This window comes from Camelus dromedarius, chromosome 4 (genome assembly GCF_036321535.1).
Source record: "Camelus dromedarius isolate mCamDro1 chromosome 4, mCamDro1.pat, whole genome shotgun sequence".
Classification (NCBI taxonomy): Eukaryota; Metazoa; Chordata; class Mammalia; order Artiodactyla; family Camelidae; genus Camelus; species Camelus dromedarius.
The window spans coordinates 28,760,605-28,785,151 of record NC_087439.1 but is presented as its reverse complement, the minus strand read 5'-3'; the positions used below and the strand labels follow the sequence as shown (position 1 = coordinate 28,785,151).

Here is a 24,547-nt window from a genome sequence, read left to right as displayed (position 1 = left end):
CCTTAAGCATTAAGCTGCTGAGTAAGCCCCAGGCGAGGGGAAGAGGCCGTGCTCTCCGAGGGGTCAAGGGTTTGGAGGCCGGGTTGATGGTTCTAAGAATAAAGGGATAACAGATCCCTTCCTTTGACAATCCATCAATTGAAGTCAGGCTGTTGGCCTGAAACTTGGCTCAACTGCCTGGGAGCTAGGGTTATACCACCACCACAAAAACTGTGGAAAAAAGACGGAAAATTATATTGTGCTACGTTTCTTATTAATAACCTTGTACTTTACAATGGCTCACAGTTTAAGGTTTGTATACTTGCAATGTAGTATTTTCTCTCTACATTTGTTTCACATTTTTTTCCTTACTTAATATAACATAAATAATTTGGTTAATAGATTTAACCTGCACATTTCAGCCACATTAATATATATAAGAATCTGTTAATGGTATAAATAATTATTTAAATAAAATAAATCTGATATGTTACATAATACTGATAAAAAATTACCATTGCTAATAATTTCGTAAGCCACCTTAACTTCTGGTCTAAGTAATACTGATGAGTGGATATAAAACTTTCTTTGATGATTTGTATTTACTTTTGCTACTACAGAAAAAATTAATTATAATCAACCTTACCTCTGATAATGGTTTCAAAGTGGAGCTTTTGCCTCCATGTATGGAAACAAAGTTTTATCTTGTCAGGTATGGTCTGCAAAAAAGAAAACTCAACTCTGAGCTTCAACGGTGGTCCAGCATAAGCTACCTAGTTCAACAGGTGGCTATCAAATGTTAACTACAGAAATGACTGAGTAAAATAGCCCATCTAAGTTTTTTTTATATAAAACCTATTCTACTTTAAAACTTAGGTAAAAAAAATACGCAACAAATGGTTGCAGTTTCTGAATTCTTAATTTAGACCTGTGAGCCCTCATCCCTTTAGAAATCTGCAAGGTTTCGATTTCCTAGACACCCGAAATCAAGTCCAGCACTTCCAGGCAAGGTTCATTCCAAACAGACAATATAAATGGACACTCAGTGGTGTGCAGTGTATGTCATAATTCAGGTAATAACATTATCATGCCTTTTCTCTGCTGTTAAGTACAAAAACAGCATCTTTTACATTATCATAGAAAAGCATTTAGGTTGTATTTTTATTTATCACTTTACACTGGTAGTCTCTGGTAGGTGTACTCCATAGAAACCAAAGAATTTTGTACACTATTTCTTTGTACAATAAAAGATAAAGTGTGCATTAGGTACGCTTGTACATGACAATATTGTACATTATTTACATTTCTGATATCACCATGAAATTCTGTATTTTCTATATACAACACTGAAAATTCTTCAGAAACATTTGGACTATTTCTTATAATCACAATTTTAGTATTATAGAAAAAGAGTTTCTCAGTAATCTCTTGACCACTTATCACTCTCATCATTCAGGATTCCGATTGGTTTTCCAGCATTCACTATCCTTCCTGATCAAAAAAATATTGTATCACGGTATCATCTTTTAGCACCCTGTGGTGGTATCTATCTGCCACAGTATAAATATTGACATAACAGTGGCTATATCAATACTTATATACAGATACATCTGTGCATATTCCTTTAAGAAACACTGCGTGTTGGTGGAGTAGTCCCTGTTATCTGGAGATCTTCCTCCTCTTGGGTTTGGGAGGTCTCATTTGTCTGTCTCCCTGTGGGATTTGGTGAACCTGGAAATAAAGAGGTAGGGGTGAAAAAACAACAACAGAGATTGAAATCATAAACACCATATGATTTGTGATGAAGAAACAGGGTAGGGAACAGACTCTGGCTTTCATTTTCAATCCCTGCTATCCTATCCTGAGGCATTTAAAATATTTATCCAGACCCCAGGTCTCAGTGTGCCCACAATCACCACAGAGGATGAGGACTCTTGGAAACTGATAAGCAGAGCAACTCTGTGGACTTCCCATCCAGTGGACTACAGAGGAGGAACTGGAAAAACTGTGAGACATGGGAGGTGCAGTTGCTACCCCTGCCATACATTTAAGAAGACCTTTCTCACCGGAGATCCTGGGGTCATTAATTTCACTAGCATCTGGAAAAGTGGCTAAATCTATACTAAACATACCTTCTTCTTTACTTCATCACCTTACATATTTTTTAACTGCTAAGAAGGGTCAAAGATTATAAACACACACACACAGCTCAGCCCAAGAAGGTTTGTTTATGAGAAGGATCAGGATGAAAAACAGAATAGCACCACCACCTGTTGGCAAATCTGAGCTTGTGTAGTCTGGGAAGAGTAATTCATACAGCTCGTCTTCGTATACCAGCACGGAAACTAGCAGCATTTAGGTCTGTGTATCAGACTGAACAGAGGCGGAGCAGTAGCAGAACTCGATTCCCAGGTATCAGACAGCAGGTATGGTTTTGAGAGGCAGAGGACACGTGGTGATCAGGTGCCCCACGTTGTATCATGACTGTTGTGGTACCGATAGGAGGGGGCAAGGTCAGGACCCAGGAAAGGCAGGATGGGCCCAGGGCACCAGGGCAGGGGTGTAGCAAATGCTTAACAACCAGCTCTCTGTGGAGGGACACAAGCCCATTGTAGCACATGCCAATTTCTGTGGTATAAGTATTTCCACCACGGCCAGTTTCAAGCTACAGAACTCCAAGTTAGGAAGAGATGTGCACAATCAGCTCTCGAGATCCACTGCAAGTTGGCTCAATTGTATGTTTTAAAGATAATGTTTAGGTAACAGCAAAGTCCATTTGCTATTCAGGGTCAAATACAGAAACCTTTAAAAAATGTATTTTAAAAATAACACCTATGAGTTTTTCAAACTGCCTCATCCTCCTAGCCCCTCCATATACATTCCTTAAAACCACTAGTCTCTGATAAAGAGCCAACTGAAACCTTTTTAAAATTGAGGAAAGAAGCCTTTATTCAGGTCCGCAAATTAGCAACCTGTGGACTAAATGTGGCCTGGAAAGGTATTCCATTTAGCCATATTTTAAAAAATAGTTGTCAACACTAAAATAATGAGAAATTTTACTTCTAGACTTTCAGCATCTTACGAAAAATGGGAAGATCTTTCAACACTGGCACGAATGCCCACACAGCTCAGGTCTGCTGGAGCAGGAAGCTCCTCCTGGAGACAGCACACCCCCAGGATGCCATGGTCCCCATCACTCCTGACTGCCTGCTGGCCACAAAGACCGAGTGTCCTGAAGCAGAAACTAGAGAGATGCTTGCCCAACCCATTTCTCTTCCTGAGCAGGCACCATGCAGAAGACAACGACTAGTCCCCTTGAGTTAAGGAGGCCACATGATTGGGTCGGGCCAGGGGAGAGTCAGCAGAAGTGATGAGCTTCCCGGTCTGGCCCGTAAAGCCTATTCCAGCAGTCCTCTGTGTACACACTCTTCTCTCACCTGCTGAGCTGGATGCAAAGGATATACTGGAGCACTCTGAGGCCCTAGGGAATGGTGGTCACTAGATAGAGAAGGAACCTGGCCCTTGGATGGCTGTGTGGGGCAAGCCTTTCTCCAACCAGAACCAGACCCAAGTGAGAAAAAGGCTGAGTCGGTGCGCAGCCTACCTTGACCAGTGCATCTGAGCTGGCATTTCTCAATCCACTCAAATTGCTATTTCCTTACACCTGACTCATTTTACTTATTGATATCGTTTGCCTGGCCCTAGAAGTTGCTTGAGTTTATAATCCCTGCTCCAGACTTTTCCTATAATTCTATCAGGAGATTTAATCTCTCTGGGCCTCAATTCGCTCATCTTTGAAATGATGGTTTGGATCACAAAAATCTCTGAAACCCATACCAGTCCCAACATTCTATGAATCCAGAACTTACCTCTGTCATTCAATAGCCACTGGATGGCTTGTTAGGATTCAACCTTGTTAACACAGTGTTAAGTAAAAGGAAAAGAAATTACCTTTCATTGCTGAATAGCTTTCAATAATTCACATTTTTTAAGAGACTACCAAAATTATATTTTGAGCGTTTACATTAGCCAATATGTAATTTAGAGAATAATAATTGAAGTTCTCAGATTCAACACTATTCCATGCCCCATTCGATACAAATGTAAAGAAAATGTCAACTCTACTTCTTTAAAACCAGAGGTTACAGTGTTAAATAATTTAACAACAGAATTTTGTGCCAAATGCTTTTTTTAAACGTAATGGTAGAAAGGAAATGAGAGATTTATACACTCTTGATCTTGACCTTGTGTTCAATTTCCCTTTTAGTTCTATGGACAGAGTGAAATTTACATTACTGAATATTTAGGTGACGATAATGACCACTGCTATTCCGAGAGTCACATGCAGAAAGCTGTGAATTAAACTTCAATATTTGCTGCTCACATTTTAAAAGAATGTTAATGTAGGGGGAAAAAGTTACTTATCTCAGAAAAAATACATAGTTGATACTACTAGGTTATTTTTTTTCTTAAGTTATTTTTAATCTTTCCTGGTATCAGTCTTTTTTTGAGCCTAGTAATTTAGTATTGCTCCGTGAGCTGCTTGACAATATTTAAGAGACTTTACCAAAAAGTATAATACAATTTAGTTTCAAAGAAACACAGTATAATGGAAAAATAAATTAACTTACATTCCCAGACATTTTGTCCAGTTCACTCATGGCCTCATGAATAGCAGCTTCTAAATGGTTATTTAGCTTTCCACTTCTGGAATTAATGAAGACAATATACCACATTAATAAATTGAAGAAACAAAATCTCAATTTAATTCCCTAATCAGGAAACAGAAGTACCAATTCCATGAGAGAAAGTCAATTTATATTCACATTTGCACAATTCAGATGACAAAACACTGGGATTCTCACAACTGAATACTAATGGTAAAGTCACATAACTACAGAAAAATGTAAACCCGTAACTGGGGAAAATGGATTCTTTCCCCTTCCATACACTTCTTCCACAGTCATGCTTTTGCAGGAAAGCTGGGCCATGGGTCTCTTTTCCTGTAGATGCTGCTTGTCCTTCTCAATTCCAGCCGGCCCTGCACTGCCTTTTGTTCTGGCTTGTTTCTCTCTCAGGCAGCCAGGCTGTGTGGCCAGAGGAAGGGTGGAGGGGCTGAACTGCAGGCTCTGGCCACTAGGGAGCGCCCTCTGCCCTCTCTGGAGCTCCTGGCTTCAGGAGCTGAGGGAGTGAAGGCTGAAGTCCTGAGGTGCTTTCATTCTAGGTGGGAAACAGCTTAACTCGCTACACCCGAGGCTCAGCCAGTTTCCCCCAAACCAAAATGACAACAATTTGAGCAGATAAAGAATGACAGTCTCAGAATGTCCATCCCTCGTCTGGCCTTTTCTGTGCACTCAGCGTACATTACCCGTACCGCTACACACATGGACCGTCTGCCATTATTGAGAATTACACCTAGGAAGACACTGAACTAATTACTAAAATCAGGCAAATCCACACTCTCCATCTCTGTATTTAAGTCCATTCTAACAAACTAATTTTTCCTCCTTTATGCATATGAATAATTACTCCATTATTCTGAGTACAAAGGTGATTCGTTTCATTTATCTTGTCATGACAATTACCAGAAAAGCTGCAGAGGTAAACCTTTCCAAAACAGGCTGTTAGCATGGCTTTTCAAGAGTTAAGTCCTATCCCAGCATCTACATGGAAATTGGAAATTTGCAGTTGTGGAAGAATCTGGCTCGCACTCCCATTTAGATTGGCTCACATCGTGTTTAAAAACATTTGAACTTTAGTGGAATGCTTTCAGATGAGGCCTTTTGGTTTACCACAGCCCTCCCCAGGTTTCCCCCCTCATACACCAGGACTGGACAATTCATACATTTACTTTCTGTGTACAATCTGAGTGGTATACTGCTAGGTACATCGTGGATTCTCCACATATTTACTAAAAAAAATATTTGTCTAAAGCTAACATAACAGTTCTATATTTTGGGAAACATACGTGCACTTAAGTCAGTTTAACTGAAAGGAAAAATACATTGGTTTTAACTAAATTAAAAGGGCGATGCAGCACCAGTTGCTTCCCACCACCTTTTGTTGGCCTGTAAACCAGCCTCTAGCTGTTATGTTTTTCCCACTTACTTTTAGAAATATAAACAATGCAGAAAAGTACATAGAATAAATTAGCAACCTCTACCAAACCCACTTCCAAGAAAAAACTGTTAGTAAATTACGTACTTCCTTTCATTCTTTTTTAATTAAAAATTAAGCTGAAGTTCCCATTTGTTATTAATTCCTAGTCTCATTCTTCCCCACTCTCCTCCCCAAAGGCAAACTGTGTTGTGTATGCTTTTAGTGTGTTTTTATATTTTATATGGTATATCCATGAACAGTTCCTAGTATTGTCTTCTATGTGTTTTCTATCTATATACACACAAAAGGTGTCCTGATAGGCTGACCATTCTGTAACTTATCTCTTTCCCTTTTACTGCTATTTTTGAGCACTGTCCAAGTTGATATAATCTATTTACATACTATCTTTTATTTATCTACTCATTCTAGTTTTAAGGGGCTCTGGGATTCTTGTGGAGTCGGTCTGAGTTATTTTCCCAATGAGGAGTTAAGCATGATACTGGGTGACTGGGTAGGAATCCAGTCCCAGGACTCTGCTGAACTGGGGTTGGGCTGGGACCCCTTTTGTGAGCTGTTTGGCAAAGATCTCGACAGTATCACACACTGCCTAGTTGCTTGACAATATTACACCTTGTGTAATGTGCTATATAGATTTATCCTTACTATTTCTTTTGTATTTGTATAAAATATTTTTATTCGTATGAAAGTATAAACATAAGTTTTAAAAGATATTTTTATTACAATATCTTATGGGTTTAAAATTGACTATGTAAAAGTTCTAAATGTCTAAAAAAAGGTAAAATGTTTCAGCGAAAAACCATCAGAGAATCTTGGTTCTCTCACCTTTACCTTAATAACAAAAATTTTTTAAAAATAGCTAGTGTGTATTGAAAATCTTACATGTGCCAAGAATTATGTTAAATCTTTATATACATTATTTCATTTAATCCTTATAATAATCCAATGAAGTAGGCATAACAATGGTTTGTATGCAATACTTCATGACTTTTCAGGGAGAACTGGTGAAACCAATTATAATTTTATAATGAAGAAGATGGATATCTAACTACAAATAGTTTTCAAAAGTAATGAATAGAGTCATAAAATTTTTCCCTGCCTATGAAACATTGCAATAATATCACCATTAAAATATAAAAATAATTCAACATTATTGTTCAATGAATAAATAACATTTTAGGAGTTCGTGATTTCATTCTTCAACAAGATATTTAAAATGTTCATAAACACCTTGTGCTAATTTAAGATAATTAGTATAATGTTTTTCCTTTAACAAACTTAAGGAGTTATTAGAGGGGGAAATGACTACTTTTGGAAGAGAGAATCAATACAGAGACGTGGGGCATGAAATTACATGAATACATCATGAGAATCAGGAGGTAAAGAGAGACTCTCCCAGATGGCAAGTCTGCATACCAGTTTTTATCCCAGCTCGTCAAGTCAGGAGAGAATGAGCTTAGAAGAGGAAGAAAGCTCCGTGAGTTCATGAAATGAGTAATCAGTCAGAATTCAGTCTTCGAGTCCAGAGGGCGTCCTTGTGGAGTCTCTTCTATTTTCTCTTCCCCATGGACATTTAATAATAAACATTTTTACTAATGGACACTCTAAAACCTACTTGATTAAGCAATAGACATTCATATAATCACATTTCTAGTTATTAATGGAGCTAATTGCCACTTCCCAACTTCAGTGCCTATATTGTCACACATTATCCTTATCTTCATTAATTAAAAAAACAGGTACACATCTGTGAACGTGTATGAGAAATAAGAGGGAAATGAGAAATTGCATACTGCTCTATACTATTAGTTCAGAATTTAAGCAACTCACTTCGTGTAGGACAGAACAAATTGCGATGAGAACTAAATGTCAAAAATCTTAGATTCTAAAACCTAATCCGTAGAGAAAGTATGCAGATTTAAGAAAATATAACACGTGAGAGATCAAGGTGGTGGAGTAGGAGGACACTGAGCTTACCTTCCCCCACAAATACATCCGAAATACAACTATATGTAGAGCAACTCTCGCTGAAAATGACCTGAAGGCTGGCAGAATGACTCTCCTAAAACCAAGGCTATAAAGAAAGATCCACATGGAGTCTTGCAGGAAGAGAAGAAGAGCTATCTGGCCAGGACCTGCACCCCTAGTGGGGGACTCAGAAGAGGGGAGATGTCACAGACTTCTAGATCCTCCTTGGAGAGCAAAGGGTTCAAGCCATATATTAGGCACCCCAGCCCTGGCATCTGACACTGGGAAGATTAGCTTCCTTAGCTGGTTCAAAAACAAGAGGGGCTTATTGGAAGGCTGTAAGAAACCAAGACTCTGCTCTTGAAGAGTGCACACATAGACTTGTTTACCACCCCCCGTCACAGACAGGAGGCAGCAGATTAGAAACAGCCCAGGGCTCTGGCTGGCTTGCCAGGATCACCCCAGCACACTCCCCAGCCTGCACTGGGCTCCTGCTCCAGCTTCTCTTGCTCTGGCACTGCTCTCCACTAGGGCGGAGGCTGCCATTGCCAATGAGAGTGCACACGCTTAGAAGGGATGGAGCCTGCACAGACCTTGGCCCTGACTCTGATCAGAGAAGAGGCAGCCATTGGCAAAACCTGCTCAGTTGTGTGGCACCAACCCCTCAAGCCCTGGCCCAATCTCTAGCTAAGGCATGCACATCAGGGGAAGAAATGAAACCAATACAGAAGTGCAGCCCCAAACCCTCAGGACCCAGCCATAACCCCAACCAAAGCAGAGACTACCATCACACCTGGGAGAAATTCAGCTCCCTCAGGGCTCCTGTTTCAGCTCCTCAGGCTTCAACCTCACCCTTCATAGGGCAGTAACTAATCACTGACCAAAGAAAAAACCCTAGCTTGCACTTGGTTCTGGCTCTAGTGCCTTCAGCTCCAGTCTTCCTCCCAGGTGGTAGCTGCCAACACACCCTGGGGAAAGGTGCAGCCAGTGCTCACTTCAGATCCTGCTCCCCTACCAAAGCCACTGGCTACATGCAGACTACAAAGGTATGCTCCCACACACGGACACACCTTCAAGACCAGGACAGGTAACTGTTTCACCTAATTTCGCAGAGATAGAATAAGTTAAACAAAATGAGAAAACAGAGAAATATGTTTCAAGAACAAGGAAAAAAAAATTCTGAAAAAAACCCCAAAGAAACAGGGATAAATAATTTACCTGATAGAGAGTTCAAAGTAATAATAATAAAAATGCAAATTGAACTTGGAAAAAGAATAGATGAACACAGTGAGAATTTTAACAAATAACTATAAAATATAAAAAAGAACCAGGAAGTGCTGGAGAATACAATAACTGAAATGAAAGATATACTAGAAGGAATTAACAGCAGACTAGGTGATACAGAAGAATGGATAAGTGATCTGGAAGATAAAATAATGGAAATCACCCAATCAGAACAGCAAAAGGAAAAACCAATTTTTAAAAATTGATAGTTTAAGAGACCTCTGGGACAACATCAAGAATACTAACATCCGCATTATAGGGGTTTCAGAAGGAGAAGAAAGAGAGAAAGGGGTAGAAAATATATTTGAGGAAAATATGGCTGAAAACTTCCTGAACCTGAAGAAGGAAGCAGACTTCCAGCTACAGGAAGCACAGAGTCCCAAACAAGATGAACCAAAACAGATCCGCACCAAGACATAACTAAAATGGCAAAAATTAAAGACAAAGAGAGATTTCTAAAGGCAACAAGAGAAAAATGCAGAGTCATATACAAAGGAACCCCCATAAGGCTATCAGCTGACTTTTCTGCAGAAACTTTGCAGGCCAGAAGGGAGTGGCATGATACATTCAAAGTGCTGAAAGGGGAAAACCTGAATCTTAGGATGCTCCACCCAGCAAGGTTATCATTGTGAATTGAAGGAGAAATAAAAAACTTCTCAGAAAGGCAAAAATTAAAAGAGTTCTAAATACTAAACCAACCCTAAAGAAATGTTATACCGTCTTCTCTAAAGAGAAAAGAAAAGGCTGTAACAAGAAGTAAATATCTATAGGAAAGGAAAAAATCTCATTAGTAAAGGCAAATACATAGTAAAGGCTAAGGATTAATCATTTAAATAAACTATTATGAAGATTAAAAGACAAAAATTTGTAAAATCATGTATAACTACAATACTCAGTAAAGGGATAAACATGAAGATGTAAAAACATGACATCAAAAACACAACGTATGGAGGAAGGGAGTAAAACATGTAGATCTTTTAGAATGTGTTTGAACTGAAAGGACTACCTATTTCCAACAAACAGATATAGTTATAGGTCAACAGATATGAACCCCATGGTAGCCACAAATCAAAAACCTACAATAAGTACCCAAAAACAAGAGGAAAAGGAACACAAGCATACCACTAAAGAAAACCATCTAATTACAGGGAAGAAACTAAAGGAAGAAGAAAAGAACAGGAAAGAACTACAGAAACAACTAGAAAACAAGTACTACAAAGGGCAATAAGTACATATCTATCAATAATTACTTTTTTAAAAAATTTAGTGGGGTGGGTATATCTCAGTGGTAGAGCACATGCTCAGCATGCATGAAGTCCTGAGTTCAATCCCCAGTACCTCCTTTAAAATATAATAATTACTTTAAATATCAGTGGACTAAATGCTCCAGTCAAAAGACTTTGGGTGGCTGATTGGATAAAAAGACAAGACCCATCTATATGCTGCTGATCACAATGGTATAAAACTAGAAATCAGTTACAGGAAGAAAAATGCTAAAAGCACAAACACACGGAGCCTAGACCACATGCTAGTAAAAAAAATCAATGGTCAATGAAGAAATCAAGGAATCAAGAGGGGAATCAAAAAATACCTTGAGACATATGAAAATGGAAACACAACTTTCCAAAATCTATGGGAGGCAGCAAAAACAGTTCTGAGGTAAGCGTACAGTGATACAGGCTTACCTCAGGAAACAAGAAAAAATCTCAAATAAACATCTTAACCTTCCACCTAAAGGAATTAGAAGAAGAAGAACAAACCCTAAAGTCAGCAGAATCAGATTGAAAAAGGATCATACAGCATGATCAAGTGAGATTTATTCCAGGGATGCAAGGATAGTTCAATTTTCACAAATCAGTCAATATGATACACCACATCAACAAAATGAAAGATGGGAAAAAAGCACAATTATCTCAATAGATGCAGAAAAAGCACTTGACAAAACTCATCATCCATTCATGATAAAAATTCTTATCAAAATGGGTACAGAAGTAATATATCTCAACATAATAAGGGCCATTTATGACAAAGCCACAGCTAACATCATACTCAGCAGTGAAGAGCTGATTTTCCAATGAAATCATTAAGAAGACAAGGATGCCAATTCTTGCCGCTTCTATTTAACATAGTACTGGAAGTCCTAGCCACAGCATTCAGCCAAGGAAAAAGAAACAGTAACAGACTCCTAGACACAGAGAGTAATTACCAGTAGGGAGAGGGTGGGGTAAGGAGCAAGATAGGAGACGAGGATTAAGATGTACAAACTACTAGGTATAAAATAAATAAGATACAAGGATATAATATATAGCAGAAGAAATAGAGTTAATATATTATAATAACTTTAAATGGATTTTAATCTATAAAAATATTGAATCACTGTTGTACACCTAAAAGTAATATAATACTAGAAATCAACAATATTTCAATTAAAAATGAAGAAAATTTAATACACTAAATATCATTTCTTGGTTTTAAAGTAAAAGTGTGATTTATCTTATCATTTTATCACTCTCTAGCTTCATAAAAATCAGGTTACTGAGTATATTTATATGTACATATAGAGAGAAGATTTGATACTCACTTAAATGAAAATCATATCTAAAAGGTATGTAACTTTTTCTTTAATGAAGTTATTTCCTCTTTTAAGTACAAAATGACCCTGAGTAATTCTTTAATAAATATGTTAATATTTCTTTTGTGATTAGGCTGTAATAAGCATATCACTTTAAATACATTAATTTTGTACAGCTTGATTGTAGGATATTGAGGGTTGAAATGACTACATAAAATGCTCTAAACATCTACTATGGTGATAGAATGTTTCAACTGGCAAAAATATGTGACAATTTTGTTTGTTTCACCTATATCTTTACAATAAAAATTACTGTTTATTAAATACCATGTGCCAAGTACTTTGTTAAAGTTCTCTTTATATTATTTATATCATAAAATTTCTAAGAAGTAGGTATCAATATGCCTATTTGAGAAATGAAGAATTTAGGCTCAGAGAGGTTAAACAACATATCCAAGGGTACACACAGCTATGTAGTGATGGAAACAGGATTTGAACTCAGGTCAAAAACCAGCTTTTTAACTGCCTTGTTGCAAATGCCACCTTCTTTTCTTAGTCTTTCTTTCTCCTTTCCCCCTTAATCTACAAAAGTAGTCAACTCTCTAATATATCAAAAATTCTTCCAGTTATTCCTCAGGAACTTTGCACATTAAGGGTAGAAAGAAGAGTAAATAATCTGTATCAACTCTCTCTACGCCCTTCTTATTCACTCTTGAACCCATGTCCACTTTGTTTTTACACCTCTACTGGAAACTCTACACTTTTGTTTTATATTCTACCAGAAACTGTTTTCAAGAGATTACCAATGGCCTCCAAATTGCCCAGTCCAATGGAGATGTTTTAGATCTGTCTTACTGGACCTCTGTTGATCATTCCATCATCCCAGAAATTCTTCGTCTCTGGCTTTTGACACACTACTTCCCTACCCCTGATTCTCCTCCTCCTTTCTGATCATTAGTCCCATCTCCTTCAATATCTGTAGTAAATGTTCAAATGTCCCAGCATTCAATCCTTAGCCCACTGTTCAAATTAGTCAAAGTATCTCTGTGCGACTGCAGTCATTTTTACATAATCAAATACCACTTCTTCCCAGTTACAGACTTGTGCCTGTGGGATCACAGGTACCTCACATTACACTCAACTCTCCTGTGTTCCCCATTTCAGCATTCCCACTACCCACCAAGTCACCCAAGCTAAACCCCTGAGATCTGTCCTTGATTGCTTGCTCTTCTTCACATTCCAACCAATCATGGTGATGTTCTGTCAGTTTTACCTACTAAATATTTCCTGTCTGCACTCATTCTCCATTCTCATTGCTCCCCTCCTGGTTTGAGTCCTCATCCTCCCTTATCTTCTGCCTCCTAAATGGATATGCCTGTCTCCAATTTTGCTCCCCTAAAATTTATCCTCCCTACAGCCATATCTAAAGTGAAAATTCAACCCCCTGCCCTCTTCAGGCACTTCCAATAAGATAAAGGGACTTATGAGGCCTTCCTAGGCCCTTCAGGATCTGTCTCCTGCTTACACCTTTGGCTGCACTTCTTACAATTTCCTGTCTGACACTTTAAAGTCCTCCAAATCCAACTGCTGATCTCATCTAAAGGCTAGTCCACCCCACATCATCTTGACCCTTGTTTCCTTTGTCTGGCTAATACCTATGTAATGTGTAAGGCTTGGCTCGGTATCATCTCCTCTACAAAATCTTCCTTGACCCGAGTTTAATGCCACTTTTCTATGACCCCAAAATACACTATACATATTCCTGTCATTATAACTTTAACATTTTAATTATTTGTTTCTAGAACTGCCTCCTTCAGTAAACAGTGAAGTACAGGGATTATAGCATTGTGCCTGACTGGCATAGATTTTTGCTATGTTAGTTTCTTTGAATTGGGGAATAAACAGATGATTAAACATATGGGTTCAACATATCATTCATCACTTCTGTGATCTTCAACAATTATTTAAGCTATTTGTGTCTGAGTGTCCTCATCTATAAATGGGTTCAGTAATTCTGGTCCATCTTTGATTGGGAGGATAAAATAACGGATTTTAAATCGTACATGTAATATGTATTCTATTAGGTATTTACAAGGCAAGTCAATCTACTTAGACAATGGTACAATAAATAAAGCTGCTTTGCTTAATATTTTTGTCTTTTACCTCTCCAATCCGTACTCTAAGTTCATGGTTCCATGAGAATTCCTTTAGATAATGCCACTTAGGACCCATATAAAATCACCACAAATAGTAAATTGGCTTTGAAGAAAAGATATTTAAATTGCTGTTTGTTACTCATTACCTTTCAGAAGTTGCTTAATAGCAAACTGATGAGGAAAATATAGTTCACTTCAAGGCAGTATATCCAAATATTTGGAGGAATATTTCATTTTTGGGTTATCAACAGTTTTGGATATATCACACATAATCCAGCTAAGTGGCATATCTCATTGGAGGAAAGATTTTAGGAATCTTTTATGTCAAATAAACAAGTAGTATTGAATATTCTACAAATAGCAAATAGCCCATTGCAATTTTGTGATGTAGGTAATTTCTCTCCTTTCATCCGGACCTTGTATTAATTTTACAGGCTTTATCCTAATACTAAGCTCTGTGTTGTGCCACTTCAGTCAGAGTAGAGGGGACTTGCCTCACTGTGTTTCTTGTCAGATCTATAGCGAATCTGGTGCTTCGGCCCTCACCAAAATTGTGCCAACTTGCTACTTTCCAAAGGAGTCCTGAACATAGGGACACAGGAGTTTTCCCCTTGCAGCTGGCATCTTTTTATGAGACAGTGAAGAGAGTCTCCTCAAGATTGTTCAGGTTGAAAATTTTACCTCTGGCAAGAATTACTGAAGACATCACTAAGATAAAGAATGCCCTTTAATAGATATTATTATCATTATATAAATCCTTACACAAGATACACTACTAGCCATTATGATCTCATAATTCTCATATGTTTGGTAATATGAAAATTATAGTAACTGAATAGATACACTGTTTATATATATATATTTTAAATAACTTTCCATGTACATATATAGAAGTGTATTTATAGTTCCCTACTCTAAAATAATAGTTATGATAGATAAAACTACATTGTATTATAGTAGAAATTGTGTTTCAAACATTATCTACTTGTCCATACTACATTTACTCAGAATAAAAAGATCTAAAAAAACTTGAAGAATATTAATGTCCCAAAGTTCAACTTCTTGCTATCATTCCAAAGAAGGCCCTGCTCCAAGAAAAAAATAATTATTTACCATCACTTTGACTAACAGTTAATCTGCCAAAATTATTCCCATGTGTACAACTTGGAGGTACTCCCCCTTTGTGATGTATTTGAATTACAAAGGGCTAGACTCTTGCTACATTTTCAGAGCCTATTTAATTGCTGCATGTTGAGAATATTAATCATATTTTCTTTCCCACTAAATGAGACGGATGGAGACAGAGGGCGTAAGGAAAGAGCTGATGAGGAGGGAAATCCCACACACAGTATAAACCGTTAAGAAAATATTTTCTGTAATAGCTAATTCATCTATAATGGTCCTCTGGCATGATACAATTAAACTGTACTTAGGCAGGACCCATGATGGACAAAATCAATGAGATTTCCATTGTCCCTTTGAAGACAAATCAGTAAATTATACCCTTGAAAAATAAAATGGAGAAAAAAGAAATAATGCTTACTTTCTGTTCCTTTTCCGGGCTCGGCTGTAGGCTTCTAAACCTTCTGTTAGTGTCTTCAACTTCTCGGGCTCCACCTGAGTGAAGGCATGAAGACCAAACCACATTACCAGACCTGCAATTGTTAACACTGTTTTTAGTTTCCTGCTGTACAAGCAGGTGCTGCACTGGGGGAAAGGAGGTTTAAATTTCACTGCCCTGTCAAATGTTTTGTCCTTGCTTGAGCAGAGGTTGACTCCATGGCTCCAGGCTGCAACACCAAACTGTTGGGCTTTCAAGTTGTCAACATTTTGAAAATAATGTTTTTAAGTATAAAATTTGGAATTTAAATAACCAATTCACAAAATCACATTAAGTCAGAGATGCTGGTTGGCTTTCTCCACTGCCTGATACTCAGCAAACGCAAATCTGTATTCCATCAGGGATGGACAAGAGCAGTGGTTAGTGGAGGGGGTGGGCTTTGGAGCCAGCAGATGGAAGTCTGAATCCGAACTCCTCACTTCCTAGCATGAATAGAACACTTCAATTTCCTGAGCCTCAGTTTCCTCCTCTTTAAAATGAGGACAATAGTACCTATCTTCCTGCTAGGATTGCTGTGAGAATTAAAATGCACAAGTCACGTTGAACACTTAGCCAAACACAGAGCAGCTAGTGTTACCTAGTATGTATCAGGCTCTGCAGAGGCCAGAAAATGAGAGGGGCCAGTGGGCCATGCAGAGTCCTTAATGATGGGGGAGGAGAGTGTTGCTGCACCTGATGGGCACACCCTCTCCCCCATCCTGCTTTAACACCGTGTGATGCCTGCTACCCCATCACAGTGCACCACCAAGTGGTGGCTGGAGGTTTTGTGGGGGAGGGGAGGTACAGTCTTTGCTACCTGCCCCCAGTAATCTCTATCATGGTTCTTAAAGCCATTTCTTCTAAGAAAAACAATTAATAAATAGTAAAACCTGTACATAATTTGTGAATAAAAACACACTTACAAAAACACTGCTACTTTAACTGATCTTAAAAAAAAACACACACAATCTAAGTAGAAACAGTACTGCTTGCTGTATAAATACAGCTTCAAAATCCCCCATCTCTTAACCCAATTTTCCCCCGCCCCTACACTACTTTTATATAAAAATTCAGAGGTTGCCAAAATGCCTAATGGGTAAGAAAATATACACTAATAAGTAAGGAAATTAGTAACTTTCTCTTTAACTCTTCCTGACTCATAAGCATCATTTATAAATAATTTTTCTTTGACCCCTTCAAATCTAGTACACAGTAATGATTAACAAAGGGTTTCTATTATCAAGTCTGAAAGCAAGCATTTCTAATTATTCAATGAGAAAAAACAGTCAAATAGTAGAAACACTTTCCTTTTTATGATTTTTATATTTTATCTTAAAGGATCCAAATATATACAGAAGTTCACTGGGGATACCCAATCTATTGTATGCCAGAGACAAGAGACAACTTTGTTCCAATAACACTTCCACAGGAGTGATGAAGTATCTTACTGGGATGACTGAAAAAGCTTAAGTAAAATAAATATATCCATGTGTTGTTTTAAAAAAAAGTTCCTGGATACATTTTCACATTTCATGTTAGAAATGAGATTTCAGCTTGTATTCACTCACACAAAGAGAATATGAAAGATATTTTGCACATTACATTTATGTAATTTATAGCTAATTCCACTTATATTTAAATTGCTTTCTTGGCAGCAAGGAGAAAGCTCCCCTGTAACATAACCTATTAGACACAAACTGGTGTACTGAGCGATCTCAGAAGGGACTGATGCCAGCAAAAGCAAGCAGATTCACAGTGAAACAAAGCAACGCACCCCAACGAAAACATACACTTTTGGTCTCAATTTTAAAAAACTAAGTTAGGTCAAACTATTTTTTTTAAATTGTCTATTTTTATTTTTAATTAAGTAAGGAATAGGGGCAGTAAAAACATTACTTATGCATTTATTATGTAGAAGGCACTGTCTTATTATTTAATGTAGTAATACTGCAAACTAGTATTGTTTTGTTATTTTATAGGTAGGACTAAGTGAGTTAAGTAACATGGCCAACACTGAAACTCAGGTCTCTCTTCACTGTGTCAACTCCAATATACTTTGAAATATACATAATATATGTGTGTGTGTATACATACATACATACATATATACATGCATATATATATTTATGCACACACATATTCAAAAAATTAGGTCAAGTTATTTTAAATCCAAGTATATTTTAACAGAAATTTAAATGATACTTGCTCAAATTTATCTTCAACAAATTTTTCATGCTTGGATAATTTTCTGGTGATTTTTCTGAACTAATTCTCTACCATAACTTCATTTAAATATGCCTCTAAGGCTCTCAGGTACTCTCCTAATAAACTATATTATTTATAAAGGATTCAATGACCTTGAAAGAGAAAGCAATAATGGTGCTTTCTGAAACTAAATATAAATAAGATACTCATCAGTCTGTATTTCTGACATGACAAGATCACACATATCCAGGGGTAAACGTTTAGTTTATTTGGTTTCAGAATTTTAGTGCTCTTCTCTATTGTGAAATATAATACATGAAAAGTGTGTGCTGTTTCTGGGGAACTATTCATGCACTTACACAATATTCAAGAAAGTCTTTAAAGATACCTCTCTGCAAAAGGTATCAGGGAGCCAAAAAATTTAAATTTCTAGTCAAACAGAAATCACATTTTATGATTTAATGAAAACTCCCTCATAAATTACTTAGCTAACTTGGAAATGAAGAAAGCACTGGGAATCAAATACATAAATATAACATTAAAAAGATTAAATACATACATGTATTTTTAAATAAAACTTATACTGAATGAGCAAGTAATTTAAAACACTATTTTAATCTGTAATTTAATAATCTTATATTCTTGTATATCCATCCACAAATTAGAAGTTTTCCATCAATTATTTGATTCCTGTCTTGGTGAGAAATTGGGAGAGGACTTTATAACGTATCTTTACTCATAATCTGTCAACATATGCTCATTCTAGTAACGATGATGCTAACAGTAATGGCTATCATGGGATAACTCTTTGCATATGTGTCATTCAAGAATTAGAAAAAGATACCCAGAATCTATATGTACTTTCAGCTCATACATTACTTCATGAATAAATTTACACATATTTTTTCACTCCTAAATCCCTTCTTTCATTCAGATTCTTGAGATATAATAATTCTTTGACATAAATAGACCTATAGCCTGTTCAGCAGAGCTAGAAGCACACCTATAAAGCCAAACATTGTTATATGGTGAAAGTCTAAGAGTTTTCTGAACAAGTCTGAATCTTTGGTTACTTATTTTGTTCATAAGGCACATATTAAACATTCAGTAATTTAATTAAGTTTGATTTAGAGTCAGCACAGTAGCATGGAGTATATCCTTAGAAGGAAGTCAATAACAAAAGGAGACACAAACATTTCAGAGAGCCAAATGGGCCCTCTGAAAGCAAGGTATAATATATATTAGAAGAACCTGGATCAAAGAGCCTAGATCACTTTTGAATAGAGCCCGTTAACTAGAGATGATGTCAAAATTCCCTGCAGGCTTTAATCCCTGATAACAGGATTAAAGCTCTCGGTCGTTACTTTGCTGGTACTGGGCGTTGAGGCAAAGCTGTCACACAAAGGTCAGAGGATGGAGCACAGCCACTGCGCAGATTTCAGAACAGAGACAGAACAGCTGACTTCAGTCTCCCCTTTCCATTCTTCACTTCCCCACCCAACTCTACAATGCCACCAGCTCCTGTTGTTGGGGGAATGGTATCATGCAAAGAGTACTAAGCTTAGAGCTAGGAGGCCAGGACTGGGGCCTGGTTTAACCGCTTGCGATTCGTGTCCTCAGGGATGCCACTTCTCTGAGCTCCAGTTTTCTCATCTGTAAAATGGAAATAACTGTGCACATGTTTATGGGTCATTGAGAGGATCTAAAAAGATAATAAATATGAAGGTGCTTTAGAAACACCACAGCAGTCTTTCCCAAAGTGCCCCCAGTGGCATGTGAAATTGTTATAGGCAGAACATGAATAGATCTTTAAACATTTTTAATAGTTATATATTCATACAAATTTATACTAGAAAAATACAAAAACACTATGCCTATGATTTCACGTATATCATATCTTAGAATAAGACTAGAAGTTATTTGCAAGCGGCTTGAATAGTGCTTAGTATATAATTTGTGTCAAAAATATTTCTTGAATGAATAATAAATGAGTAAATAAATTTTAAAAATTTTAACTCAGTATAAGTAACATGCAACTTGAGCTAAAGTCTGGAAAATGCAGTTCTGAAGCAGTAAGCAAATATGAGGCATTTTTTAGGTTTGTTACTATCAAACATTTATTAAATAGTAAATATTTTAGTCTTCAAGCTGAAAAAGTCCTGATAAGTGCAATATTTCAATATTTTCACAACTATGGAAATGAATGATAAATAATTTGAGGTAAAAATTTGACTCACCTGTGACAGAAAGGATGAATCTAATTTTCCAACAAGAGTACTTAAGGAAAAATCTGTAAAGTGAATCACACTTTTTCCAACTGGACTAAGCAAATCCACATTATTACAATTTTAGTCAGTGGCACTATCTGAGGCTTTGTGTGTGTGTGTGTGTGTGTGCACATGCTTCCTTTCTTTTTCACTTTGGATAGCAGTGTTTTTAAGTACTAGAGAACTATACTACAGGACTAGAGTAAATCTATTCTAAATTTGACAGCAAATTTCATATTAATCCACAGCACATAAATAGAATTAAATGCTTTGAATAAATTCATATTTTTCAAGACACACTGTATAAAAGTTCATGTAACAGGAGCGTGTATTTGCCTCACACCTGAAATTCCATTTACTACTAACCATATGAAAGCCGCATTGACAAGCTCAAGAACTCTGTGCTTGGTCTCAGTTATATATGAAAGGAGATAGGCCTCCTTTTCCTTCTTTTCCTCATTAATATTGCTCAAGAAGAAAAAGAGTTCACAGTATTCCACAATTTATTAAAGTTTACAGTCTTAACCTATAAGCTTTGTACTCAGTTTATCACTTTAGTCTTTTCCTTAATATTCACATTTTTGATATTACCTAGTTTCTTATTACTGTTCAAATTTTGATCAGGCACTGACTTTGCCCGGATATCATCTTGCTTATTACTTTCCAAAAACTATTTTGCTCCCTTTTGAAAGAGATTCTGTTGCTACAGAGCACTGATAGCCCCTGCCACCCTACCAGCCAAAACACAGCCCCAGTATTGTGGATATTGATTGGGTTTAGAGAAAAGAATTCATTTCCAGCAGAGGTTAAGAAAATACATAAGGCAAAGGGAATACACAAAGAACACTTTCAACAGAGAATATAGGTACCAAAGAATACAAATAGCTAACACTGACAATCAAACCCAGAAAAAATGTTCTGCAAATTAAAATGTTTAAACATCACAAGAGGGTATACCACCCAAATTTCGTTCCTAGGCTCAATTTCTTAAGTTACACATCCCCAGAATGCAAGTATAAGCTGTCTTTGGTTTCACTCCATACAATTGTGTGATACTGAGCTGATATATAGTGATTGTCCCCAAATAAATTTGGTATGAGTTTTAATAATGTCCTCAATGACTATTCAAAGAGCTACTTTTATCTCTACCTGCCAAATATAACTCTGTGGAAAAAAGTCAAAGTGTAAGTCCAGAGAAGGAGTACCCTACCCATTGCTTTTAAAAACATGTCTTCATTTAATCAGGTGAGGTTGAACCAAAATGTAGAACTTTTCTGGGTAATCAGGAGATGTCTTTACCTGTCCAAAAACAATAAACATTTCATTGAAAGGAAACATTTCAGAGCCAATATAGAAATACTTTCCAAAATTTGGCTCAAGTCAGAATACACATTGAATGTAAAACCAATGAAATATAAAGACCACTGGGACAATTTTCAAAAGGAGTAAAAATGATCTACTCAGAAAAAAATAAGAATTTTATTTTTTGGTTATTACTCGAGAGTCAACTCTTTTAGGCTAGTTAATGTAAGATCAAGGATGGCAGATGTTGATTACAAAATATATTTTAGAAAAAAATATTTTTCCTATTTTAAAATAATTATTGAAATAAATACATAAAGAATACCATTTCCTCTCACAGTTGCATAGGCCTAAAATGTTTGTACATTATAGTGTATAGGTGTAATGCCAGAGGAAGTCATTGTCCTTTCCAAGAATTTCTTAATACTGTGCCAAGATCTGGCAGTACATTTCTCCTGTCATGACTAAGCATTTGAGTCTTATTCCTGGCCACTAAATCTGAAATTATAAAGGGTTCATGCTTCAGAGAGAAACTTGCACCGTTCCTTTAGAAAAAATATAAATGTCTTCTAGAACATACTTCATTACAAACTGATAAAGGAAAAAAATATATTAGTAAGGAGATACCACTTCTTGAATGGTAATCATACAAGGCACTTTAGGACAGTATAATATAAGTGTGGTTCAGCCCAACTTTTCATAGACTGTTAAAAAATCTCTACTCATATACATTATTGAGTGTGTTAGGGAGTAGGAAGGTAGAGGAAGAAAGTCTGAATTTACAGCTTTTAAAAACACTGGGGAGAGGGGGAATTTCAAGTTCATTCAACAAACTAAGTGCTTAAAAATGCTTCCAAGAAGAACTGCTGCTTGAAATGAACAACTCATGTTAATTTATAATCAGATACACCAATTTGTATGCAATGGCCCTGAGGTTCATAAAAAGTAGTTATAAACTACTTCATTAAATATATTACTTATTATCCTTTCACACACACCCCCAACCTGGTTAGTAAATCTGTTATTCATGGATAATGCATATGTAAACAATAATGAAGGTCAAATTACTGCAATTCCATAGTGGTGGAATTCAATTAATAAGGTTGTTTAAAACAGAAAACAGAGGGAAGGAAGCTAATTTTGAGCCTCTTTTGTGTACCATCTATTTATGGTATTGCATTTAATTCTTAAACATCATTCTGAGTAGGAATTAATATTCCCACTTGAAGGATGAGGAAGTATCAGCTCTGGAGATTAGTAAACCTGCCCAGGACCATTTAGACAACTGGCAGAGCTGGGCTTAAATTAAGCTCACATCAGAATGCCGGAAGCCCCAGCCTCTTTTTGCCACACCCTGCTTTCTCTCCAGTTCTCTGTAGACTGTTCACACAGTGTTTGGTGCTTAGAAACCATACCTCCTAGAAAGTAATCTCAGAAACTGCAGGAATTTCTAATGCATTATTAGCAATTCTGTTGCATTTCATACCCTGCCAAAGTTTAAAAATGTCTTTCTAAAATCATAAGCTGACCAAGTCATTTACTATCACAACAAACAGTTGGCCAAACTATCAACTTATAGACAACATGGAGATCTCAGCCCCTGGCAGATGTCAGTGCTCCGATCATAGCACTGACCTCTCAGTCCAGAGACCACGTATGCAACCTGAAAACATGAGAGGTGCCCGGCTTGCTCTGAATTAGTAACCTGCAATCTTGTTAATTCATTATTTATTTTTTTCTACTTTGCCTTCTTCCAAAAAGAATTTGAAGTGACTTGCTGAGAACAAAGACTGTAACAGGAAATAAATGATCGGTTTGTGAGATGTAGGGGATGGGAGGGTGGAGACGAGATAATAAATCTGTTCTAAAACTTGAGTTAACGTAGATTTTATATGGAGGGATCTGACAGGATCTTGGATTAATTTACTTTGGTGGACAAAGAAATACTAGTATGAAAAGCTGAGAGGCTACAAAGGTTTTAAATGATAATGTGTAAGAAAATTGTTTACCAAAACTTTTCTTCTGAGATACCACAAAGATAAATACTAGGGGTGGAATTAGTAAGATTTTACTATAATAAACAAATTGTTTTTGAAGTCAGCCTCTATCTTTCTCTCTTGACTTTATTTAAATGTTAGGCATCACCACAGTATATAGAAGGAAACCTAATACGCTGCTTACCTTTTTAAAAGCAGAAGTCTGGCAGCAAATGCACAAGACTTTATCCAACATTGTGAGGACTAAGGTGTTCTATGTAAATAAAATTTACATTATAATTGGTTCACGATTTTAAACCAATTTTAAACTTGGCTGCAAATGTAAACGTGTTTCACAGGAAATCCTTTCAAATAGATCATGCTTTGCCTTACACAGATACTGACCATAGTTTAATCTGTTCTTGATGGACCACGATCATCAAGACATCAGGCAAAGGAGACCTGGCTTGAAGACAGAAAGACCTGTACTTGAAATTTCACCTTTTCTGATGTTGTAAATTGAGAATGATGTTGGCTATCTGGGCATCATTAAATAAGGTATGAGGAAGGCCTTCCTTTGTTTTGTGAACAATAGGAGGGGAAAAAAAGCACTTGTGAAGTAGTACTTTGTTTTCTAATGTGCAAAAGTGAAGTAGTCCTAAAAAGACCAGAGGTTTCAAAAAATGTTAAGTGCCCTAGAGCTTTTAAGGCTGTTATACCTTGCTTTTTAATGATATATAAATATTTCATGTGATATCATTAATATTTTATTATATATTTTCAGTTTTTCACCTCTAAATGTCTGCTTTCAATTATTTCTTCTGATTCACTAAAAATGTTTTTAGTGTATCTTTATATCAAGGTTTTGATATCAAAGTTTTGATACAAAATTACAGTGTCAGCCATTGGGAGGGAGGATATTTGAATTTACAGAAAAATTTTATGTTCCCTATTAGGAATCCATCTATTGTCTATAATGAGGGAGATGAATCTGGATTTTTGAAACATTTGTTATTATTTCATAGTGACTGAAAATCTGTTGCTTATTTAAATAAAGCAAAATAAATGTTTCATGGACTCTTAGATAATGATTTTTTTTTTTAAGTGCATCTTCCTAAACA

At 36.6% G+C, this 24,547-nt stretch overlaps 1 protein-coding gene across 9 annotated transcripts in view; it reads right to left on the bottom strand.

Moving 5' to 3' along the window:
* Positions 1-1,103: 1,103 nt before the first annotated feature.
* Positions 1,104-24,547, bottom strand: part of MBD5 (methyl-CpG binding domain protein 5) — a 329,751-nt gene continuing 306,307 nt past the window's right edge. For 8 of the 9 annotated variants that reach the window (XM_064484760.1, XM_064484759.1, XM_064484761.1 and 5 more), the window contains 3 exons: positions 15,620-15,693; positions 4,611-4,686; positions 1,104-1,710 (listed from right to left, as the gene is read on the bottom strand). In XM_064484760.1, the coding sequence (XP_064340830.1) occupies positions 1,639-1,710; positions 4,611-4,686; positions 15,620-15,693 (222 nt within the window). In that variant the 3' untranslated portion in view covers positions 1,104-1,638. Of the gene's footprint in view, positions 1,711-4,610; positions 4,687-15,619; positions 15,694-21,358; positions 21,448-24,547 lie in introns of those variants that run through there. The other variant, XR_010380573.1, reaches the window with a different exon arrangement.